The sequence below is a fragment of the Lissotriton helveticus genome, chromosome 1_1 (assembly GCF_964261635.1).
Source record: "Lissotriton helveticus chromosome 1_1, aLisHel1.1, whole genome shotgun sequence".
In the NCBI taxonomy this organism is placed as follows: domain Eukaryota; kingdom Metazoa; phylum Chordata; class Amphibia; order Caudata; family Salamandridae; genus Lissotriton; species Lissotriton helveticus.
Window position 1 is genome coordinate 720,786,990 of NC_136057.1, and position 20,931 is coordinate 720,807,920.

The 20,931-nt window shown below is 41.9% G+C and overlaps 1 protein-coding gene across 2 annotated transcripts in view; it reads right to left on the bottom strand.

Moving 5' to 3' along the window:
* The window catches only part of NAV3 (neuron navigator 3), a 1,248,418-nt gene that overhangs the window by 590,836 nt on the left and 636,651 nt on the right, over nucleotides 1-20,931 (bottom strand). For both annotated transcript variants that reach the window (XM_078674251.1, XM_078674250.1), the window contains exon 9: nucleotides 14,749-14,864. In XM_078674251.1, coding sequence (XP_078530377.1) covers nucleotides 14,749-14,864 — 116 coding nt within the window. The remainder of the gene's footprint in view (nucleotides 1-14,748; nucleotides 14,865-20,931) is intronic.

The following is a 20,931-nucleotide window of genomic DNA, read 5'->3' on the forward strand; positions in this document are numbered from 1 at the left end:
CTTCATCAGGGGCTTCACAATAGCCTTCTTCCAATCGTTGGGCACTATCCCTTGCTCGAGGGATTCATTGATGATTAAATTAATACAAGGATTTACTGCCTCGATAAGGTGATGAAGAATGCCAGGAGGGCAAGAATCAGTGGGAGCTCCTGATTTACATGCCAAAATTGCCTTGCTTGTTTGTTGGAGGGAAACAGGTTTGAAACTGCAAAGCGGGGGGTAGTTATCCATTACCTCATAAGAGTTGGTCGGGAGAGAAGGAAAATCTTTCTGGATGATGACGATTTTATCCACAAAGAAGTCTGCTATTTGATTGCACAGGGTTTCAGACGGTGGAATTTCAGGCGTGAGAGCTTTGGGGTGGGTAAAAGACTTGACAATTGTAAAAACAGTTTTTTGTTTTTGGTTGGCTTCATTTATGGCCTTAGTAAAATATTCCTTTTTTGCTGCTTTTATGTTCGAGTGATATAGCTTCCTCTGTTGGACGTAAAGTGCTCTTGCAATCTCATCATAAGATTTTCTCCAGCTTCTTTCTAATTTACGGCATAGAAGATGGCTATCGGTTAAAATCTGGGTAAACCAAGGTGCGTTGGGCTTTCTGTTATGACATTTTGCCTGATGGACTTTGGGATCGGAATGGTCTAAAACAATTTGGTCCATCCAGGCGTGGAAATTGCGAGAGTCAATTTCAACATCGCCGGTTGGTTTTGGGGCCTTAGCCAAAATTTGAGAGTCCAGTTTGATACGTTCAGTCATCTTCTTCCAGTTAACTGAAAAGGATGGATGGGGACGATTCATTCTAGGAAGGGCGGAGGCTAATATCTCAATATCGAATGGAATAAAGCAGTGATCCGTCCAGATTTGAGGGATAGAAGAAGACGTGGTCAGAGTCATGAGATTAGAGCAGATGCCATCCAGAGTGTGGCCCGCAAGGTGCGTAGAAGCAGTGACTAGTTGGGATAGACCAAAGGTATTTAGTGAATGTTGGAAAGAGATAGTATGGGGGTCAACACAGGATTCCAAATGTATATTAAAGTCTCCTAATAGAGTGAAGTTAGGATAATGTAGCATAAAAGCTCCAAGTATAGTAATTTTTACCCCTACGTTATCCAACGCTTTCCCTATTGTTGCACTCTTTGGAGTGGGAATAGTAATTTTGACCCCTACGCTATCCAATGCTTTCCCTACTGTTGCACTCTTTGGAGTGGGAATAGTAATTTTAACCCATACGCTATCCAACGCTTTCCCTACTGTTGCACTCTTTGGAGTGGGAATAGTCATTTTTACCCCTATGCTATCCAACGCTTTCCCTACTGTTGCACCCACTGGAGTGGGAATAGTAATTTTTACCTCTACGCTATCCAACGCTTTCCCTACTGTTGCACCCACTGGAGTGGGAATAGTAATTTTTACCTCTACGCTATCGAACGCTTTCCCTACTGTTGCACTCTTTGGAGTGGGAATAGTAATTTTAACCCCTACGCTATCCAATGCTTTCCCTACTGTTGCACTCTTTGGAGTGGGAATAGTAATTTTTACCCCTACGCTATCCAACGCTTTCCCTACTGTTGCACTCTTTGGACTTGGAAAATAAATTTTTACCCCTACGCTATCCAACGCTTTCCCTACTGTTGCACCCACTGGGGTGGGAATAGTAATTTTTACCCCTACACTATCCAACGCTTTCCCTACTGTTGCACCCACTGGAGTGGGAATAGTAATTTTTACCCCTACGCTATCCAATGCTTTCCCTACTGTTGCACTCTTTGGAGTGGGAATAGTAATTTTAACCCCTACGCTATGCAACGCTTTCCCTACTGTTGCACTCTCTGGAGTGGGAATAGTAATTTTTACACTTCTGATATTGTACGGTAATAATATTGGATATTATTAAATTATATTATGTTACTATATATATATATATGTTTTAACAAATATTATTGTAAAAAAAAATGTATAACTTTTAATAATTATTTAATTATTATAAGTTAATTTAAGTATTTTAAGTATATTTTAGTAATTAATTTTTAATATTAATTTAATTTAACACTGTTTTTAATAAAACCGATATTTTAATAAACTATATTTTTGTAAACGATATTTTTTACTCGATATTTTTGGACTTACCTGTTTGTAGATACAAACTCGATATTCTGTCTGTCGATATTTTGTCCACGATATTTTTGCTACTCGATATTATGTCCCTCGATATTATGTCAGTGATCCGCTTCATTCTGTATTTTTGTGCATTGCTTTGCGGCACAAATCATCAAAAATGCTTAAGTTGGAGTCCCTGGCTTCCAGTAAAGACCCAGCTGTGGTCCTTGGAATCCAATAATGATTCAGTGGTGTCCCCTGAGATAAGGTAATGATTACGTGAGGGTCCACAGAAGTAAAATGGTTAACCACTGCGCCAGACAAAATCCTGTGGCGTAACGAAATATTAGGGAGGGACCCTGCAAAGCACCTTAACGACTTCCTCTGCCATATCCATGAGCAGGCCTTCTCCACATTCCCTGCAGATGCATCTCACTGCTCTTTTCTGGACAAGTTAAGTAAAGCACATCCGCAAGGATTCACATGATAACTTGGAAGTGAAAATATACAACTCTGATTCACACGCTCTGCAGTCATTGACAGTAAAGCGCATTGAAAACTATGTTGTTAATTTACACAATATCAATTTTAAAGGTTAATGGTGTGAGTGTCTGCCTCACAGGCACTTGAACAAATGCAAGTACCAAGGAAATGGTCTCTGTGGATGGGCTGGTAAGGATATGAAGATCCAAAACACATCCATCCACTAAAAGGTGAAGATTAAGAACCGATTATGTGTAACACGACTCACAGAGTTTGGAATTACGAGGGACAGAATTACCAGTTATGAATGGTAATTCCTCTTCTGCACCGTACTCTTCCACAATTTAGCCCAAAACTGTTACTATCATGTGGTGGCTGGAATCACTAATTCCTTTACCACATACATACCCCAAATTCTAGTATATTTCCACAAAATAAACTCTACCTGCTTTCAGTTTGTGTGCCCAAATGCAGGTGGCTTTACAGGGTGCAGAAGTGCACCTGGTATAACTAGGCCCAGTACTCCCATACAGCAATTATGGGAGTGGGAACAACAGACCAATTGGAGCTGCCACCTCCCCCCCAGTATACTGTTTCAAACAACCACCGACCTAGAGGTTCTTTATTACCATGGGCATCCTACAATTTAAAAACTGGCTTCCGGTGAGGATGGGATGGAGTACAAATGGGCAATGCAAGAGAAGCTGTGGAGATATTGCGACGTTTCTACACATACTGTGGCACTGTGATTGAGTTCAAACCTATTGGCGCGCCATACATGAGACTCTGCGAGATGTCCTGGGTTGTGAGGTGAGATTGGAGGCGCGCAGATGTCTCTTGAATGTTTGGGAACCCACGGATCTTAACCAATATTTAAAGCAATGGGTCACGCTGGCCTGTATGATTGTCAAGCGCAATATAGCACAACTATGGGGAGCCACTCAATCGCCGCAACGCGCCAAGTGGGCCCAAGACTTGGACTGGTGTATGTTCAGAGAGCGTGCTGTGTATGTCTCGAGGGGCTGCCATGAGAAGTGGATAAAGATATGGGGGCCGTGGAATGTGTACCGGGGTGATATTTGTGTTCCCCTAGCCAGGCGAACTGATTTGGACACTCTGGATTCCCCTTGATTCCAAACAATTTTTACTATTCTGTTTTATCTCCTGTTTGCGAGGCGACCTCTGCTCCGAGCACCGCAGTGATAATGCCGATGTAGCCCCAATGCAATTGTTATGTTTGTTTCATTGTTTCTTGTTTAATAAAAAGAAATATAAAAAAAAAACTGGCTTCCTATGACTGTTTCTAGGATAGGTCTTCAATGTTTTATCCACTAATATTGTGGTCATATGATGGAGTGATGGAGTGACACCAAGGGAGAAGCCCAAAGTATGGAACATCTGCTACCTACTGATATAACCCAAAAAGCACATAGTTAGCAAAGTGAACAAGCCTGGGCCTTTCTATTGGGAGTCGATGAAAATCTCCTTCTGTGGAAACTTTTTAAAATATGACATATAGAATATTTGAAATCACAATTTTTAAAGAAGTTGGCTAGAAAGTTACTAGGACAGCCTACTAAAGCAGACCCTACCTGTATGTTGATTATGTCACACCTGCTCATGATGATGTTTAAAAAAGGGGGCCAGATCGTGCATTTTAAAGCACCATTTTCAAAGGCATAGGAAAAATATCACAGGCCATGATTACAAATGCCTCGAAATTTTGCAACCCCGAGGTCAATACCTATTTGGGCATGAGTCACCATTATAAGATATGCAAAGTATACCACACTCTGTAATTTCCCGGTGTAATAAAGACCAAACACCTTGAGTTTTCAATAGGTAGGAATCAGCAGCCCAAACCTGCTGACATGTAATCAAATAAAATGCTAGGTAAATACCAGGACTCAGGATTGTGCAGCAGAAACCACAAAAATCTACATGTACTGCCTAATCTTGCTGGATCTAACTCAGAATTGGAATGGTTGCCCGATAAGTAGTACTCCCCAGGGTATCAATAGTTTTTCTGGGGCAAACAATATAACCATCTGAGTCCCGCATTATCAAGGCTATAGTCTCCACACAGAGTTCTTAATGGACATTCCTTGATTATTATTAACTTTTATGGTGTGTCTGACAAGTCTCATCGTCTGCCCCTCCAAGTATATTCTTTGTAAAAATATTATGACTGGGAACATACTTGGAGAGGGAGCATGGTGGGAAAATGAAAGGTTCAAAAGATAGATTTCAAGATGCTTACTCAGGAGACAACAGTACTAACCAACCAGATTTCCAAGGCTCAGACATTTTACCTAGCGCTCAAGATACAAGGGCCTTACTGGACCATACACCAAACACATTTGTATGGTTCAATCATTGCTGACTTCAGAAAGCTGTCATGATGTAAAAGCCATAAAAACTTTGGACAGCAATGATGGTAACGCGCCTCCTCGTCAATTAAAATATTCCAGCCATTGTAGCAAGTGTCACCTGGTATTAAGAAATAAGACATAGTAAACATACAATATTTAATTTAGAAATGAATTAAAAACTGCACTATACATAATATATAAAAACCATACATCAGATATGTGGTTGGCTAGGTGGATAGGTGGATAAATGTTTGCTTGCATGGATCACTGGATAGACGGACAGAGGGATGGATAGGGGTATGAAGGGACAAATAGTTGGTCAGTTATTTTGTGGGTTGCGTAAGACAAACCACAAAATTATTACTTACAATGATTTTTTTTGTATATCAATGTGTAATGCAACACTGGTTGAGTAACACTGAGTAAGTATAATCAACATTCACTAGTATCACACTTCTTATTTGATTAAAAGTATTTAACCACAAACGATGTAATCTGTATATAATTTGTTTCATTTTTAGATAAAGGAAAACCCTTCACAGAGATGTCCATTAAAGAGTGATTGATAGTGTTGGCTGATACAAATAAGACATTGGATGATGACATTAGGGAGTTAAATGACAAGCTGTGAGGCTGTGTTGCAACTGCATGAAATGGACAATCTCAGTGAATGCTTGCAGCTGGGATTGAAATAAACTAAAATTAGATCTTTTTGTGATTTTCACATGTAAATATTGAAACTTCTGAGTCAGTAAGTCCCTATTCAGGGAGATATTTCACTCCCTGACACTTTAGTTAGGCTCAGTGAAAATTTAGAAACCTTTTAGAAAGTTCCAGTTTCAAAATAGGTCTTTTCACTTTGAGCTCTGATTGAACAAAAGGAGGAGGCACTCTCAACATTTATGGATGCCACAGGTTTAGGAGACAATCACAACTTGGAAATTAGGATGCTGGTTAAGAAATTAAATGAGACGTCCACCTAAGCAAGAGTTCGGAAGATTAAAGGAGCAGTTTCTGATATGGACATCATTCCCGGGTGCTGGTCAGGAAGTCATTAGGAACTGCCAAAAATAAGTGCTAGAAATGAGGATAACGAATTCACTGCTACCTTAGGTCTAGTTAACTTCTTTGTATTTGTATTCACTCCCCAGAAGGGGTCAAATGGCAATCCTAATATGTTATTGTTTGCTTTGTTAAGTTATAAAGATGAACCACTTTTTGGGCAATTTCAAGAGTACTGTGTTCAGTCAGAATGCAGAGACATAAATGCTACTTACCATTTTACTACGGATATTTGGTTTATATTAATACAGAAATTACCGTGGACACGCGGTCGCTGACACCGAGCACCCGCAACTGGCAAAAATCAATAAAACTCTGTAGGAAGCCATCTTCACATCGGAGTAGAGCTTCTGGAAAAGAGAGGACAGCATCCACCCAGAACTGCTAGACCCACGCCCTCATTAGGGGTAAGTGATCTGAGCGCCGGACTTGAGAGAAATATTACAGCACTAATTTTCTCCTCCTCCCCTAAGAATTAGTTGCTTTTCCAACCCGCCCTAACCAGGACTATATATGTTTTCTTCCCTAAACAGAACCCGGCTGGGTTGCCTAGTGAGTACTTTTATTTCACCCATACATGGTTTGCACGCACACCACCAGTAATCTAGCGCTTCTGAAAACCAGGTAATTCTGACAAACACCCAGAATACTCCTAATACAGTATCTTACCCCCACAGTAGACTCAACACATATATCTCTCTTCTTCCCAGATGTCCCCCACATCGTAGGTCCTGAAGAGACCCTATATCCATGCTAGGGTCGAAACGCCATCGACAAATTGAGAAAGGAGAACCTCTGAAAATAGAACTCTATGATTGGATAGATAATATGTAATTTGATGAAAGAAATTGGTCGCTTTTGTGAACAACAACAAAAAATGTTAAACCTAGCACATATTTTTTCACAAATGTTATTCTAATGCTTTGGTTCATATTTTCACTTGGGACACATTACACAACTGTAAATATTTGTCGCTATGTGTATGAAACTATTTACTATAATTAAATTTTTCAATACAACTCATTAAACAACTATATCAGTGTATTTGTAGTTCTTTCTCTTTGACATCTCACATAACCTCTGTTCTAATATACGTGATTTACGCCTTTTCAAATCATTATTGAGTACCATGTGGTAGATGTCTTAAGAGCTGGTGTTAACAATTAAGTGCTGGTGCCGAGCACCGGAAACAACCGGCTCAAAGTAAGCACTGCCCAGTGTGCAGAACTCCATATTTAAGAAATCCACGTGGAGGAAAGGAGCCTTCTGTGCATATGCATTTTTCTACTATGTGAGAATAACATTTTCCCTATAGAGAAAGCCCTTCCCCTGAACCACCAACAAATCGGAGGGAGACCCATTCTAATCTCCGACCATTTCCAAGGTGAAAAGAAGTCGGAGAGGCGTTTGGGTACTGCCACGTTTATGGGCGTTCCTAAACTTAACAAGGAAAACAGCACATTGAAAGGTCCCCTTCACGGTCCTTAAGTAGGGTTTACTACCGTGGATTTCTCCACAGGGCTGGAGGGGGAAATCCACTAAATGCACTTATAGCCACCAGGAAGCACTTTCTGCAGTACTGGCAGGCGTAAATGAGTTACCTTAGTTTGTAAATTAAAGTTAATGGCTTTAAATACCTTTGAAGATAGACAAAGGTTTACAATTTAACCCTAGGTCAAACAATTTAGTGAAGTGGGAAAAGCCAGTTTAAAACTCACTTTTTCAAAGCATGTGGTCAAAAAGTTCAGCAAGCAGGCCATGTCATCTCCCTACACCAGCAGTTGAGTAAAAATCAGTGGAGGGTGGAAAAAACGTTACTGAAAACCTGAATGACTGAGCAATTTCTGATTTAAATACCTGGACAGCCGAAACGATTAGACTCTGAGATGTTACAGGAATGCATGTTGTTCAAACAGAGCTTTGACAAACACTTTATTTACCTGAAAATAATTTTGATATCATAGCTGGTAAGAGTTTTCACCGTGAACACTAACATTCTTTTTACTAGCCTTCCATCAAGAATGAAGCCATTTAGGTGCCCAAATTAATTTTGTAATTACAGTACATCTGTGTTTTTTAGAAGACGAAGAAGTACAAGGGGGAAAGCAGTGCTCTGGAGTGAACAATTTAAAACCTTGACTGCACCAAATTCTCCCTCATGGTGAGGACTTAGCTGGCAGCTATGAGGGTGCTATCAATTATGCATGATTAAAAAAGGGAACACTTCCCTGCTTCCCTTAACAGCTCTGGGAATAATTCATGCCTCTTATCCATTCCTCGGTAACTGTTTGAAAAAAACAGACTAATCAGCAGTTCCTTCAGTTCCTCCACAAAACTCTGAGCTCTGTAAAAGTCAACATACATTACAAAACCAATACATGCACCACTTTACTCTTCACCTTATGAGAGAGGTTCTTAAGACCAGAATGCTACATATTTGATATATTTATCTTTAGAGGGCAAGATGCAACTTACTCTACACAACCTTCAGATGTAAAGTGCATTTTTGCAATGGAAAATAATTAAAATGCTTTTCAGCTGCTCATTTTCTATGACATTTACCACTACTGCATTTCCCATGAAGTCTTCTGTTCATTTTACTCACACTCATTACAATCGAGCCCATAAAATGATCAATAAAAGTCCACCAACGCGATTCAATACCCTGGCAGGGTTTTTTTATGCTCAAAATGTTGCTAATGTTTACTGTTAGTTATCCCTTTTACGTAGGCATTCAGACATTTAAAAAAACATTAAAAAATGGTCAGTATTTATGGTAGGGCTACATTACAGACCCGAAGAAGCAATTACCAATCCTCAACTGCATAAAAACATCAGTTAAAGGAAATAACTTCTTTGATGCAGTCTGACGAACAAAATCACGCGGGTTAAATAATGCTTTACTGGAAAACTTTTACTCACTAGGCCAGTCATAAACATGGAAACCGGAGCGCAATACCCGGTCGTTATTGAAGCTGCAACAGTCAAAATTAGTCGTCACATTTTTAGAAGAGCTTTAACTTGAAGGTTTTCTCCACTGGCAGTTTCTACCCCTGTAATTCTAATCAGTTCTAACCCGCAATCTTTAGGTGTAGGATTTTGAATAATAAAAAATGATTTGCATCGAAGGCATGAACAGTTTGGGGCATATTGTCAGTAATATTTTTGGCTCCAAACCTCAGTGGTGGTAGAAAAATAAGAGTGAGCAATGAGGAGTATTTTCAAAATATTGGAGTGAAAATGTATTTCGTAATCAGCCTGAACATACCTAAAATATCTGTGTAGAGTACATGTTCCAGGTCCCCCAACATGGTCAAGATGACTTCCTCATCCAGCTGTGCAGTCCCTTCCCTCAAGCAGCTTTCCTCTTCCTCCTCGTTCCAGCTCCTGTAGGTGAGACCTGACTTGCAGGATATGGTTTCATCATCTGATTTGCTGCTGTCCTCAGTGGACACGTCGGATGTATCTCGGCTGGCCTGACAGACAGCGACAGACTGGTCTCCAGGTTTGTTGGGTGATGAGGAGCCACCCTCGGGGAGCGTGGAGGCGCCCGCCGCATCCCACTGAGTTGAGTTGCAGGTGTAGGAGAGTGAGTGCACAGATTTGGAGAGCGCCTTTGAGAGGGAGCCTGTGTTAACCTCATCCTTCCTCTGGAGGAATCTCCAACTTACCCCTGAGGATTCTGCAGTCCAGGGAGCCTGGTGAGTGGTTAGCCTCATTTCACCTGCCTCTACCCCACTCAGCAGGGCAAGGTCTGTCAGAGACTTCTGTTTGTGGAGGCGTGCACTTCCTCGTCTGACACCCTTGTTTTTAAAAACAGATAGCTCTGCAGGGCGCTGCATGTTTTCCCAGCAGGACTCTTTGCCTTTCTCATTAAGAATCACATGATCCCAGTCCAGTGTCCGAAGTATTCCAGAAGGTCCCTAGAGTGATCATCTTAATGTAGAAATAGAACATATCTAAAACAGAACAGAAAATATCCGGTATCCGAGATGCAGCGAATGCTCAAAAGACTTAGTTTGTGCTTTGCTGTTCTACATATTCCTAAGCAGCTACCGCTGTGTCATCAGCAGCATTTGAGGTCATTGCTGCTTCATTGTTTCTCATGCAGATGACAGTTCCTCCGGTACCCTGCTCCAGAAGAGAAGTAAGCCCCAAAGCCTCCTGTGTTTCCTCAGCTCCATCCACTTGGCATTTTCATTCAGTGGTTGAGCTCTCATCTTCCTCGGCTCGCGGCTGAAGTGCAGAGGGACCCAAGTGCTACAGCATGGCACGCACCGACGGCTCGGTGCAGGGATCCCGCGCAGCCCTCTCCACGCTGGGCACGCGGGCGCGGTGCTGGGAGCCGGAGCCCTTGCGCCAGAGCTCAGTGCAGGCTGGAATGAAGGCAGCACTGAGGCCAGGCTGTGCACAGGTCCCTCGCTCACATGTTAGTATGCAGCCTGCATGCGCAGGAGTGTGGCTGCTCTCTGGTACTGCAGCGCCGGGTGCTGGCTGCCATGGCAGCACACTGAGAGCCCCGCGCCCGTGAAATGCTGCCGTCCACTTCACAATGCCACAGGTTACCAGAGTGAGGGAAGTTAAGGATGACGCTTACAAATGACCCCACTTACCCACTGTATGCGCCGAGGACAGAAGCAAACTGCTTGGTCTGCCGTGGTAATGCGAGGAAAACAATTCCAGCATCGCACATGTACAGATGCATGAGTTTAGAAAACACTGGTCACAGAAATACATACAAATTAAGCGAGCGCCACTCAATCATTAAAGCAACATTATGTTATGCACTTTTTTTTCTTAAAGGAACAGTGTTTCCATCAAGCATTATTTGGCAAATGCTTCTGCGTACGGATTGAATCGTGAAGTGTGCCTTCTCCTCCTTCCTAGTCCCTCGACTTTGTATTCCGTAATCATTCCTCTACTTGCTCGAGAACTAGAAAAACGAACATAATGTATCTTTAGACAAACAGAATGCCACAGAGATAATATGAAGCAATCCAATGCCCACAGTCCAGCCACTGAGCAAACACAAGGTGAGATGAAAAGGCATCTTCCCAGAGGGAATACTTTAACAACATTTAATATATATTTATGGGTTTTGTTGTACAAGTTAAATAGTTATATTTGACAACGCAAACAGCACCAATAAAGAGAAGACTTATTAATGTTATGAACTTTCAGTATTGCTACACTTGTGCCAAAAAATTGGTAAATACATATTTCATGCAATAATGAATGTACAAAAAGAATAGAAGTTAGATTAAAAAAAAGAGGAACGCCCCACAGGAAAGCCCTCTCCACTCCTGTACCCGCAATCACTAGTGGATACACCCCTTCTTGCTATGTCCATCTGTCTGAATTAGTAAACTACTAACCTACTAGACATCTACGAGTATCCCGTTGTTTCTGCCTGGCTTCGTTAATGCCATAGTGTTTCTTACGGCAGGCATCCATTTAAAAGATAACTATGCTACCCTTTTTTCATACCCTTATATTTTACCAATACATTGTCCCCGGTAGTCACAAAAAGTTAATTTGTTACTTTTGCCTGTCCATTTCGCATGCTTGCTTCAGGTCTTTTAATTATGTATATTCCGTATAATACTTATTTCCTTACAGACTCATGTACAGAGTGTCAACACATTCCAGCAGGTAGGTGGCGACCCTACCAGTAATTTCTGTATATTGTATGACAGAAGGAGCCACCCCATGTTCTAGTGGAGGTGCTTGTGATTCGTTTTGTGGCACTCTAGAGTCTCCGGCTGCAAGTGACTAACAACTGCAACCCCTGCATTTTAGCGAAGTAAATCCCAGCAAAGCAGAAGTGAGTTACTCTCTAATCTCTTCCGCATATAATTTTCATTTTTATGACATAAAGATGTCAACTGAAAGAGAGATTTCTCTTTCAGATGAGTGTTAGTTAATCAGAGCAAATATCTAGGACAAGCACACATTTCTTTTTTTTTAAATCCCTAGCAAAATGAGAAAATTAAAATCCAATTCCTGGTATGTATACTTTATATAAAACTACATGTACATTATCAAATTCATAAGATATATTCTTAGAAGAAGTAAATGCGGCTGAAGTTTAAACCTGACACCAACTCAATAAGAATGTCTAAGCCACAAAAAATAAATTTCAGAACCATGGGAATAAATACATTCCTAATCCCATAAGCAGTATATTTGTAGGTGGCCAGGCCTCATGCTAGCTATTCATTTAAATACACATCTCACTGTCAGTTTACTGATTCAGGTGAGACCAAACCCTCACGAACAGGACAACACACGCTAGTGAATTGACAATACACCTGGTCAGTTTGCTGCCCCTGGTCCCCCTTAAATGATGCCCCTGCCAGCCGTTACAATGCCATCAAATGCTTGAATTTCAGTTTCTGCAGGAGCAAGTCATACAATAACAAGCCGAAACCCAATCCCAACCCCAGTTGGAAAAAACATGGAAGACAAAGAGTTTGCGGAAGTGATATTCGCAGGATCATAGGGACTGTTGGGGAAACCATGGGATCACCTAAATCTCATTGATCGGTTCTCTACTAGTGCTAAGCCTGGTTAAAGCATTACCAGTATTGACAGACATAGCAAATGAGCCACAGAGAAATGAAATGTACACAGTATAGTTATGTGGAGAAATCAAGAAGTGGAACATAAATCTCTTTGACCCAGTCAGCAGATTTAAAGAACTGCAATCACATTCACCAGCATTGGACAATAAAATGTCGGACACTGAGAACTACAGCTAAAGTTCCAAACTCCTCGTATTCTCCAAAACTGTGATTTCTGGCAAAAAGTCATTTTTCATCATGCTTTTATATTGCTCATAGCATTTCACTGTGTTGTGCCTCAAAGGCACAACAAAAAGTTGTAACCAACACAATTGTGAGCATCCGGCACCCCTCTTTGAAGAAAGTCACTCAAAGTGTTCAAGTCAGTATTGTAACCAGGACAGGAAGAGCAGAGTTCACTAATGAATATACCTAGTAAATATAGACTATGAGTTACACAACAGCCTTTCTCTACACTCTTCTCCCATGCACATCAAAAACTATTGTACTAGAGAGTGTATAGCATCCTCTCTCCAACTGGATGCAAAATAGTGTTTTAAACGTTAATGTGCAGTGTCTTCACCCCCTGTATTCCCTTTAACGTAGGATTTTGCTCACATCTGTCTTCGTTCAAAAGTGATGTTACGATGTATTTCTATTGCATGAAGAGAAATGAAGTTGTCCAACGAGTAGGTCATTAGATTGCATTCATAATAAGTATGCAACACTTACTAGCACCTTTCATCATACAGCCCGTGTAGCAAAAACAATACACATTTTCTACACCCTGTTACATACAATGTTCTGTTTATCAAAGGAAAACTTCAAAATTTCCACTCAATTATGATGGACATTGAGCAATTGTTTATATCCCAATTGGCTTACACGTATGCGTGAACAGGCTGTGTTGGATGGGGACTGCACAATGCCATATAGAACCCAAATGTGCTACTTTGCTTATAAATGAGTAGCTGCTGTGATAGTGATGCAATCAGATGGTATTCCTCCTACAAGACTGAGTTTAAATATTGTTCTGCCAGAATAATGTGACCAGAATATTGACTGCCATAGTTTCATGAAGTTAAGTATATATGTAAGCATAGATTTACTACATTTAACTGCACATATATGCAGATTGACACATATCATGTCAAAATGGTGATTCACCTGTAACAATGAAAATACATTTCTCATAATCAACATCCATCTGTTGCAATTAAAATATGTTTCTATGAAGTATTCACAATTTAAGTAATCTACATTGTCTCTCAGATAATCAGTTGCATCTTGTTGTTGGTTAAATGAAGATTTGACACTAGAAGGTATATATCTCCATTTTTTTGTCCCATTTTATTTAATAGGTCTTCTTTACTTTCCACTAAAATTGATGCTAGCACCAAGTTGTGATTCTTAGCCCCACTTATATGTACCATGTATACCTTTTGCTCCGAATATATATTAATAGAGGGGTTAGGAATCACAACTTGGTGCTAGCATCACTTTCTGTGGAGAGTAAAGCTTACATATTAAAATACGACAAACAAAACAAATGAAAATAGCATCAATACAAATCTGTTTTTGTAGTTAAATCAATGCCACCAACACAACGTTTTAAGTGATAAAGGCCCTAGAGTCACATGCACTGTTGGGCTTCACTGTGGAGGAAATATGTAAACGTACATGCCGACATTTAGATCATGGCAGCCATTTAATACTTGGAGGAGTGATATTTTGTAAAGGCGCATTACTCTGAAGGGCTGCACTGCCTGGAAGCACGTCACCTTGCATTTGTCTGTCTGTGTGCTGTGTTGGAAGCGGGGTTCTTATCTCTCCCATTCACATTCATCCGAACGAACCCTGGATGTCAGGAGACACCCTACTTCAGCGTCTGATCGCTGATGAGAAGAGACGGGTGACGCGCAGCTCTAGGCACTATTTCTTGAATGTTCCCATGCATCCGGTAGGGGAAGGCCGCTCTCCAAAGAGGCGCAGTCAGCTCGCATCCCACGATTTACAGCTGAAATGCTCTGACCCATTTTTTACTGTTTCAATTATATAAGTGGAGGTCAGGGGTATTATTTTAAATCCTGCTTTCCCCCTCGAGTAAACTGCTAGACAGTAAATCTCTATTTGGAGCACAGGAGTACCCTTTTGCAAGCGCCTGTACTCACCAGATAGCTCCTCGAGGCACTGCTTGGCAGTCTTACTGTAGGAAGAGTCTGATTTTGTAGGACTCGTGCAAGGGTCACAGAGTGCTATCGATGTGCTGTCATTTTCAGAGTGTGTTCTGAAATCAGAAAAAAATACAGTTATTATATACACAGTGGTTTAAATGCATATTACTTCTAATCTTTAAATGAAAGATTTGCAAATCATTTTTCACAACATGCTTTGACAGTACGCTAATTTCTCATGTTTGCTCTGTCCCAAAATATTGTTCTCATGTCGCTCAGGTGGCATTCAGTTATACATTCGGCCTTCATAAGGTTGCTGATTTGTTAAGAACATAAGTCCACAAGTACAAACACATTTTCCCATAGACACAGAATGGGTAAAATTAAATGCATTGATACATCTGGCCCATAGCATCCTAAACTACTCAGTTAATGGCGCAGGTGCTTACCAATGGCCAGTCACTTCTAGCTGAAAGCACTCCGCATGACATATCGAGCTCATATCTCAATGATACCTAAACTTGGCAATAAGAATGCAAAATAATGACAGAGCAGATTCTAGGACGCTTTCGTTGCCGTCTGGGCAGCGGCCAGCGAGGCCGAGGGAATCAGAAAGATTGTATCCTAATGATTATTGCATTTGTCAAGAAGCCAAAATTAATTCCTTTACTGAAAACCTCCGTCAAACACCTTTTGCTAGAGCACTATGAGCTTTTTCTTTTTCGGTTTAGGTATCAGTAATCAGCAACAAAAAGTGAAAACGTCATTATAAAATCGCAAGAAAGATACTATGTCGATACAAGAGTGACGCTGTGCGGCACCAGGAGGGCCTGGGACTTCAAAACATGCCTGGCAAAATATTCAAACCAGCACTGTATCTATCACCCAAACCAGTGTTTGAAATGGAAACAGAAGTGCAGGTACTCAGTACCAGAGTACCTGCTTGTTTCTGAGTAGTGACAGTACTCTCCAATTAAAAGTATTACGTCACTCTTGGGAAGTGCTGGTACTCTCCCTCTCAAAATACTAAAGTGCCGGTACCCCGTACCAGATTTGATGATTCTAGAAAGGCCAGTGAAAATGTAATACATCCACCTTTAATGAGTGTCTCATTTCCCACACAAGTCTTTCAAGACTCACTGGACCCACACTATAGCAGACAGGTAGTAGAGGAATCAAGAGGAGCTACATTTTTTAAATAACAACATACGCTCAACTATGCCTAAAATAGTACCATAATTCCCCAACCTTATTGTTGCAGCTGTCCGCAACCTCATTACTCTATTTGGTCATAGACCTCCTTATTGCGCCTAGGGTTTCTTCAGCAATGCGAGGACAGTTGTGTGTTTTTAAGCATCTGGAAAGGTCACGGAAGAGGTGGAGGCATTCAGAAAGGGTGCAAGCATGGCACTGATGGGTTGCAGTCCTCTGGAGTAGGCATTATCGGAAGCAGGTGTCCAATGGGGCCCCAAAGTGGATGGACTTCATGGTGGAAGCGGCTTCTTATGGGGTGATGATGGGCCATGTGGTTAGTATTGGTTTTCTGGATAAGATTGGTGACTCGTCCAGTTGCGGGTTGAAGTTGCTGTGAATAGCAGTCATTTTCTTGCAGGAGAATTGAGAGACGTGGTTGGAAAGGTCCGGTGAGGGGGTGATAGAATTGGAGGCAACTGCTGGAGTGATGAAATCCTTCACAATGGTGAAGATTGATTTGCTTCTGTTGGTACTGGCATAGATGCGGTCTGCTAGAGTCGTGCTTTTGGTGGCCCGGATAATGTGGTGGTAGGGTCAAGGGTGCTCCAGTACTCGTCAGAGATGCAGTTCCAGTTCAATGGGCTGGTCTGTCGGTGGTGCATGCACATTGGACTGGGACAGGGAATTTGAACTTGACAAGAGTGTGGTATGTTGTGGAAAACTGGTACGGGCTTGGTGTATTCTTACAGTTAGACTTTGCAGCCTGCCCTAGAATATTGATGTTGCTTCGATTCTACTCTATCAAAAAGGTGACAGAGAGAGATGTAATGGTGGAGAGAGGAGATGCACACAATAAATACTTGTGACATCTTACTGTGAAGTGTCATCAGTTAAACACTGGCAACGATTGCTCTGCCTAAGGGGGCATAAGCTACAATCTCCTTACCTTCTGTGTGACCTTCACCTGCGCAGGGTCCTACTGAGTCCACCTGTGCTGTCCTACTGAATACCTTACAGAGTTCCTGCATGTTTAAACCTTGTGGTCCCTAAGGTTAAGGTACTGTACATCTCTTTTCCAATGATGGGATTGAGCTATTCTTGTGCTACCTCCGTTTTCCAGTCTGCGGGGTCATCCAGCGTTGAGGAAGTCAAACTGAGACCTGTGAGTGAGCTCTGGCTGTGTCCAGTTCTTCTGGTCAGAGCCCTTATCTCTTGCTGGAAATTGCTATTTCATCATACTGGCACAAGTTTGCCTGTGTTTATTGCAGTCCGACTGGATATATCCTTCTGTCAGCGCCCTTACCTCTTAAAGGAGTCGCTATTCTCGGTGTGGCGCCATCAGTGCTGTACGGCTGCCACAAACCTCCAGTATCTTCAGTCAAGGGTGGCATTCCTCCTGTCAGCAGCTTTCCTCTGGATAGACATCATCCAGATGGCCAACTCCTGGAGTCCTTCCCTGGGCTTGCCTTGGAGGTATGTCTTCCAGCTTCCTGCAGTGATATGCATACCAGGAAAATTAATGCTCTTTGAGGCGTGTCTTTAGGTGGGCATTCCCAGTACCTCTTCAGTGATACGCACACCACTCACATTGAACTCCTATGCAGGCAAGTCCTCTAAGGCAATCCGCACACCAAGCAGTTCCTTTATATATTTCTCACATATTGAGGCTTTTAATTTTCTTGAAGCATACGTTGCCCAGTCCTTTGAAAACCTCAATCACAAGGCATGCTTCCCTGCGGTGATACGCTTACCTCGGATTGCTTGCCTCCATATTTCAGCGGCCATTTCCTCAGCAGTGACTTAAACACCTCCACCAGCTTCAACCCAAAGGCAACTGTACCTGTCACGGTGATGAGCATACCGAGATTTTACCTCAAATTTTAGGCGTGACGCATTACATTTTCCTCATTTGTAGGGCTCTTTGCTTCTATGGTGATACGCACTCCACCATCTCCACATTCCTTAAAATTCAGAATTCTCAGTGCATGTTCCTTCATATATTTAGCACACATCAAGGATCATCTCCTTTTTGAAGTGTACATTGCCCTACGGTGATACATACACCATTAATTGTAAGGCTTGTTACCCTGCAGTGATACGCTCACCTCGGATTACTTATTAGGATTCATTTCTTTGTGCGCTTAGTGATTTACCTCAGTATCTGTTGTGATCTTTCTAGATTTCTACAGGCACATGTTACACGCACATGTCTGGCTCTAAGTGTGCATTTCTCAGACAGGGTATCAACCATATTGTGTGAACTTCTAATCAGTCTACAATGCTCTGTTACCACCTGTTTCTATCTCGGATAAACCCTAGGAGAAACTTGCACTTGACATCATCAGCCCCATAAACCGCAAAGATGTAGCAAAATAAATTTGTGTTTGTCGTAGTCGATTATCATTCCCATTGGGTAGTTACAAGAATGGTGAATCAAATCACTACAGAAACTCTCTTGAATTTCCTGAAAGACACATTCAGAATGGAAAGCATACCATCCACTTTAGTTACAGTTAATGGGGTACAATTCACTTCTACAGATATGACAGACTTTCTTAATAAATTAGCTATCACTCACGTCAAGACTGCCCTGTACTGTCCCAGGACCAATGGCCTTGCCAAAAGACTGAATAGAATGCTCAAACAATGCATATAGCATGCCTGTGTCAATCACCTACCGTTAGAGAGAGTCGTACAAGACATCCTTTGGGCATACCACACTATTCCCAACCAACTCATCGGGATATCAAATATTTCCTCCCTTAAAAGAATAAAACCTTGCACAAAATTATTTTTGAATTGGATAGGGGAAGGACAAAGAGTAGAGCCCAGTTTATTGCCTGCAAGAAGTAAAATCATATCACACCAAACCAAATACAAGAGTTACTACAACCACAAACATGGCACCAAACCACAAAAATGGGCAGTGGGTGACTGGGTTTACACTGAGAAACCTACTGGTAGAAAAAACAGTGACTTCAAGTTCTTTGAACCTATGCTGATTGTTGAAATGAAACAGGGTGTAGAGGTACTGGACAATGACCAGAACTGGAGCATGGGCCGGTAAGGCAAATACATACCACTGGACGAGAGCATAACCAACTATAACATCACCACACCCAACTACCATGATGGCCCAACCACCAGTAATTCCAAAAGCTAAAGGCAGAGAAATATACCTAGGTGGCATGAAGATTGTGACATGAAAAAATGTATAAAATTATTAAAATTAATACAATCAATAGATTTATGCTGCAATTGACGACATGTAAGGAACCTGAATTTCTCCACAATACTACTTAAATCATCTTTAGAACTTTTTCCAGTATGTTGATAGCCTCTACAAAAACATCCCAGGCAGTAGGAGGAGCAGATATTAATTGTGGCAGGTGAGCAAAAATGATATGGCCTTCTGTCCCCAAGCAGTTATAATGCATGGATTGTCCCCTTATGTGATAAAAAATAACCCCATCAGCGGCTATTAAATAACTCTGAAAGGCCTTGCGCCACTGTTTCCATTTCATGTTAGGTTCTCCTGGTTCAGATTTGAATGAAGTATTTAGATTCACATGCTGCATGCTGAACAAGAGGGATGTGAGGCTCTCCTCGGGCAATGGAATTTAAAGACGAGCTCAGTCACTTGAGGACAAAATGCTCATTAAAGAGTGCAGGTGGGCATTCAGGCAGGTGCTGTCAGCTGAATAGGATGCTTATCGTCACAATTTGTGGACATGTTCCGGGCAATAAAACAGAGAGTTACTAATATAGAGTATGTCTCCTTTATTGAAGCAGAAATAGACAGCACACAACCTCTCACCAGTGGTGGAATTGGGTAATCAGGTGTGAGTCTCAGGGTCGGCTCACCATCTTATGATTCTGGGCAAATTACTAAGGCCCTTATTATAAGTTTGACGGTCCTCCTGCAGCACTGCCACCGCTGCACTTGCAGGAGGACTGCCAAGCCTGTGGTACGCCCCCCACAGGAATATGAGTTTAATCCAGGTCCAGGGGGTGGAGTTGCGACAGTCTAACGGCAGCAGCTGTGTTAGGCTAACAGGAGAGCCTTAGCAACAGACTGCTGCCATGACAGTGCCTGCAGCACGTTCCTGCACAGTGTAGCATGCACCTGTTAGGGCCCCCATAAGTTGTATGTCCGCCGCCCTATTTATGGCGGGTTCACAACCATGAAATGGGCGGTGGAAAAGCAACTCAGAATATGCTTGGCGGTGTCACAGCTGCACCACCAGTATATTCCTGCCCCTTACCGCTGCGCTACGACCGCAGGACCCTGTACCCTGGCGGACACAGCGGTTTAGTGACCGCCACACTCTTAATACTGCGGGCTGACCTGCAGTGGGGGCAGAGGTCGGATCGCCACTGCCAGTACGGGATGTTAGGACTGCTGTACTCGTAATAAAGTCCTTAATCTCCACGTGCCTGTCAAAAATGAACGACCCCATGTATAATGTAACTGGATCTCATGTATGTGCTCCAATACCTCCAGGTAAAGTTTGCGCTATTTAAAAGTGCAAAAAAAATGATTTAACCTGGAACCCACAACCTGAAAAGTCAGGACCCATAACAAGTGTAAGCATATAACACTACATTAATCCTAGACCAAATCTATTTTTTTTAAGTGCTGTCATAAGATTTGCCCTAAATTCTAATATTTAGAGGAGAACCCCTGTCGTGCTCTTTCTAGATGAAGTGAAATGTTCCCAGGATGCCTCGTTTCTGGTCCAGGGAAGAACTAGTTTGGCAGTTTGGGCTGGGCTGTTCCCATGGGGGGCAGGGTCAAGACTGATTTGCCTACGGCTGGGTCCAAACTGGGATGGCATGATGAGCAATAAAATCCAATGAATTTAACCCAGATCTGTGACTGGGGTGAATGTTTGACAGTGTTCAACATTCTGTCCATCATCTTTTTGTGTTGCTATAGTCAACCTATGGCAAGGGTATGCCTAGAAGAGGGTGCCGAGCTCACTG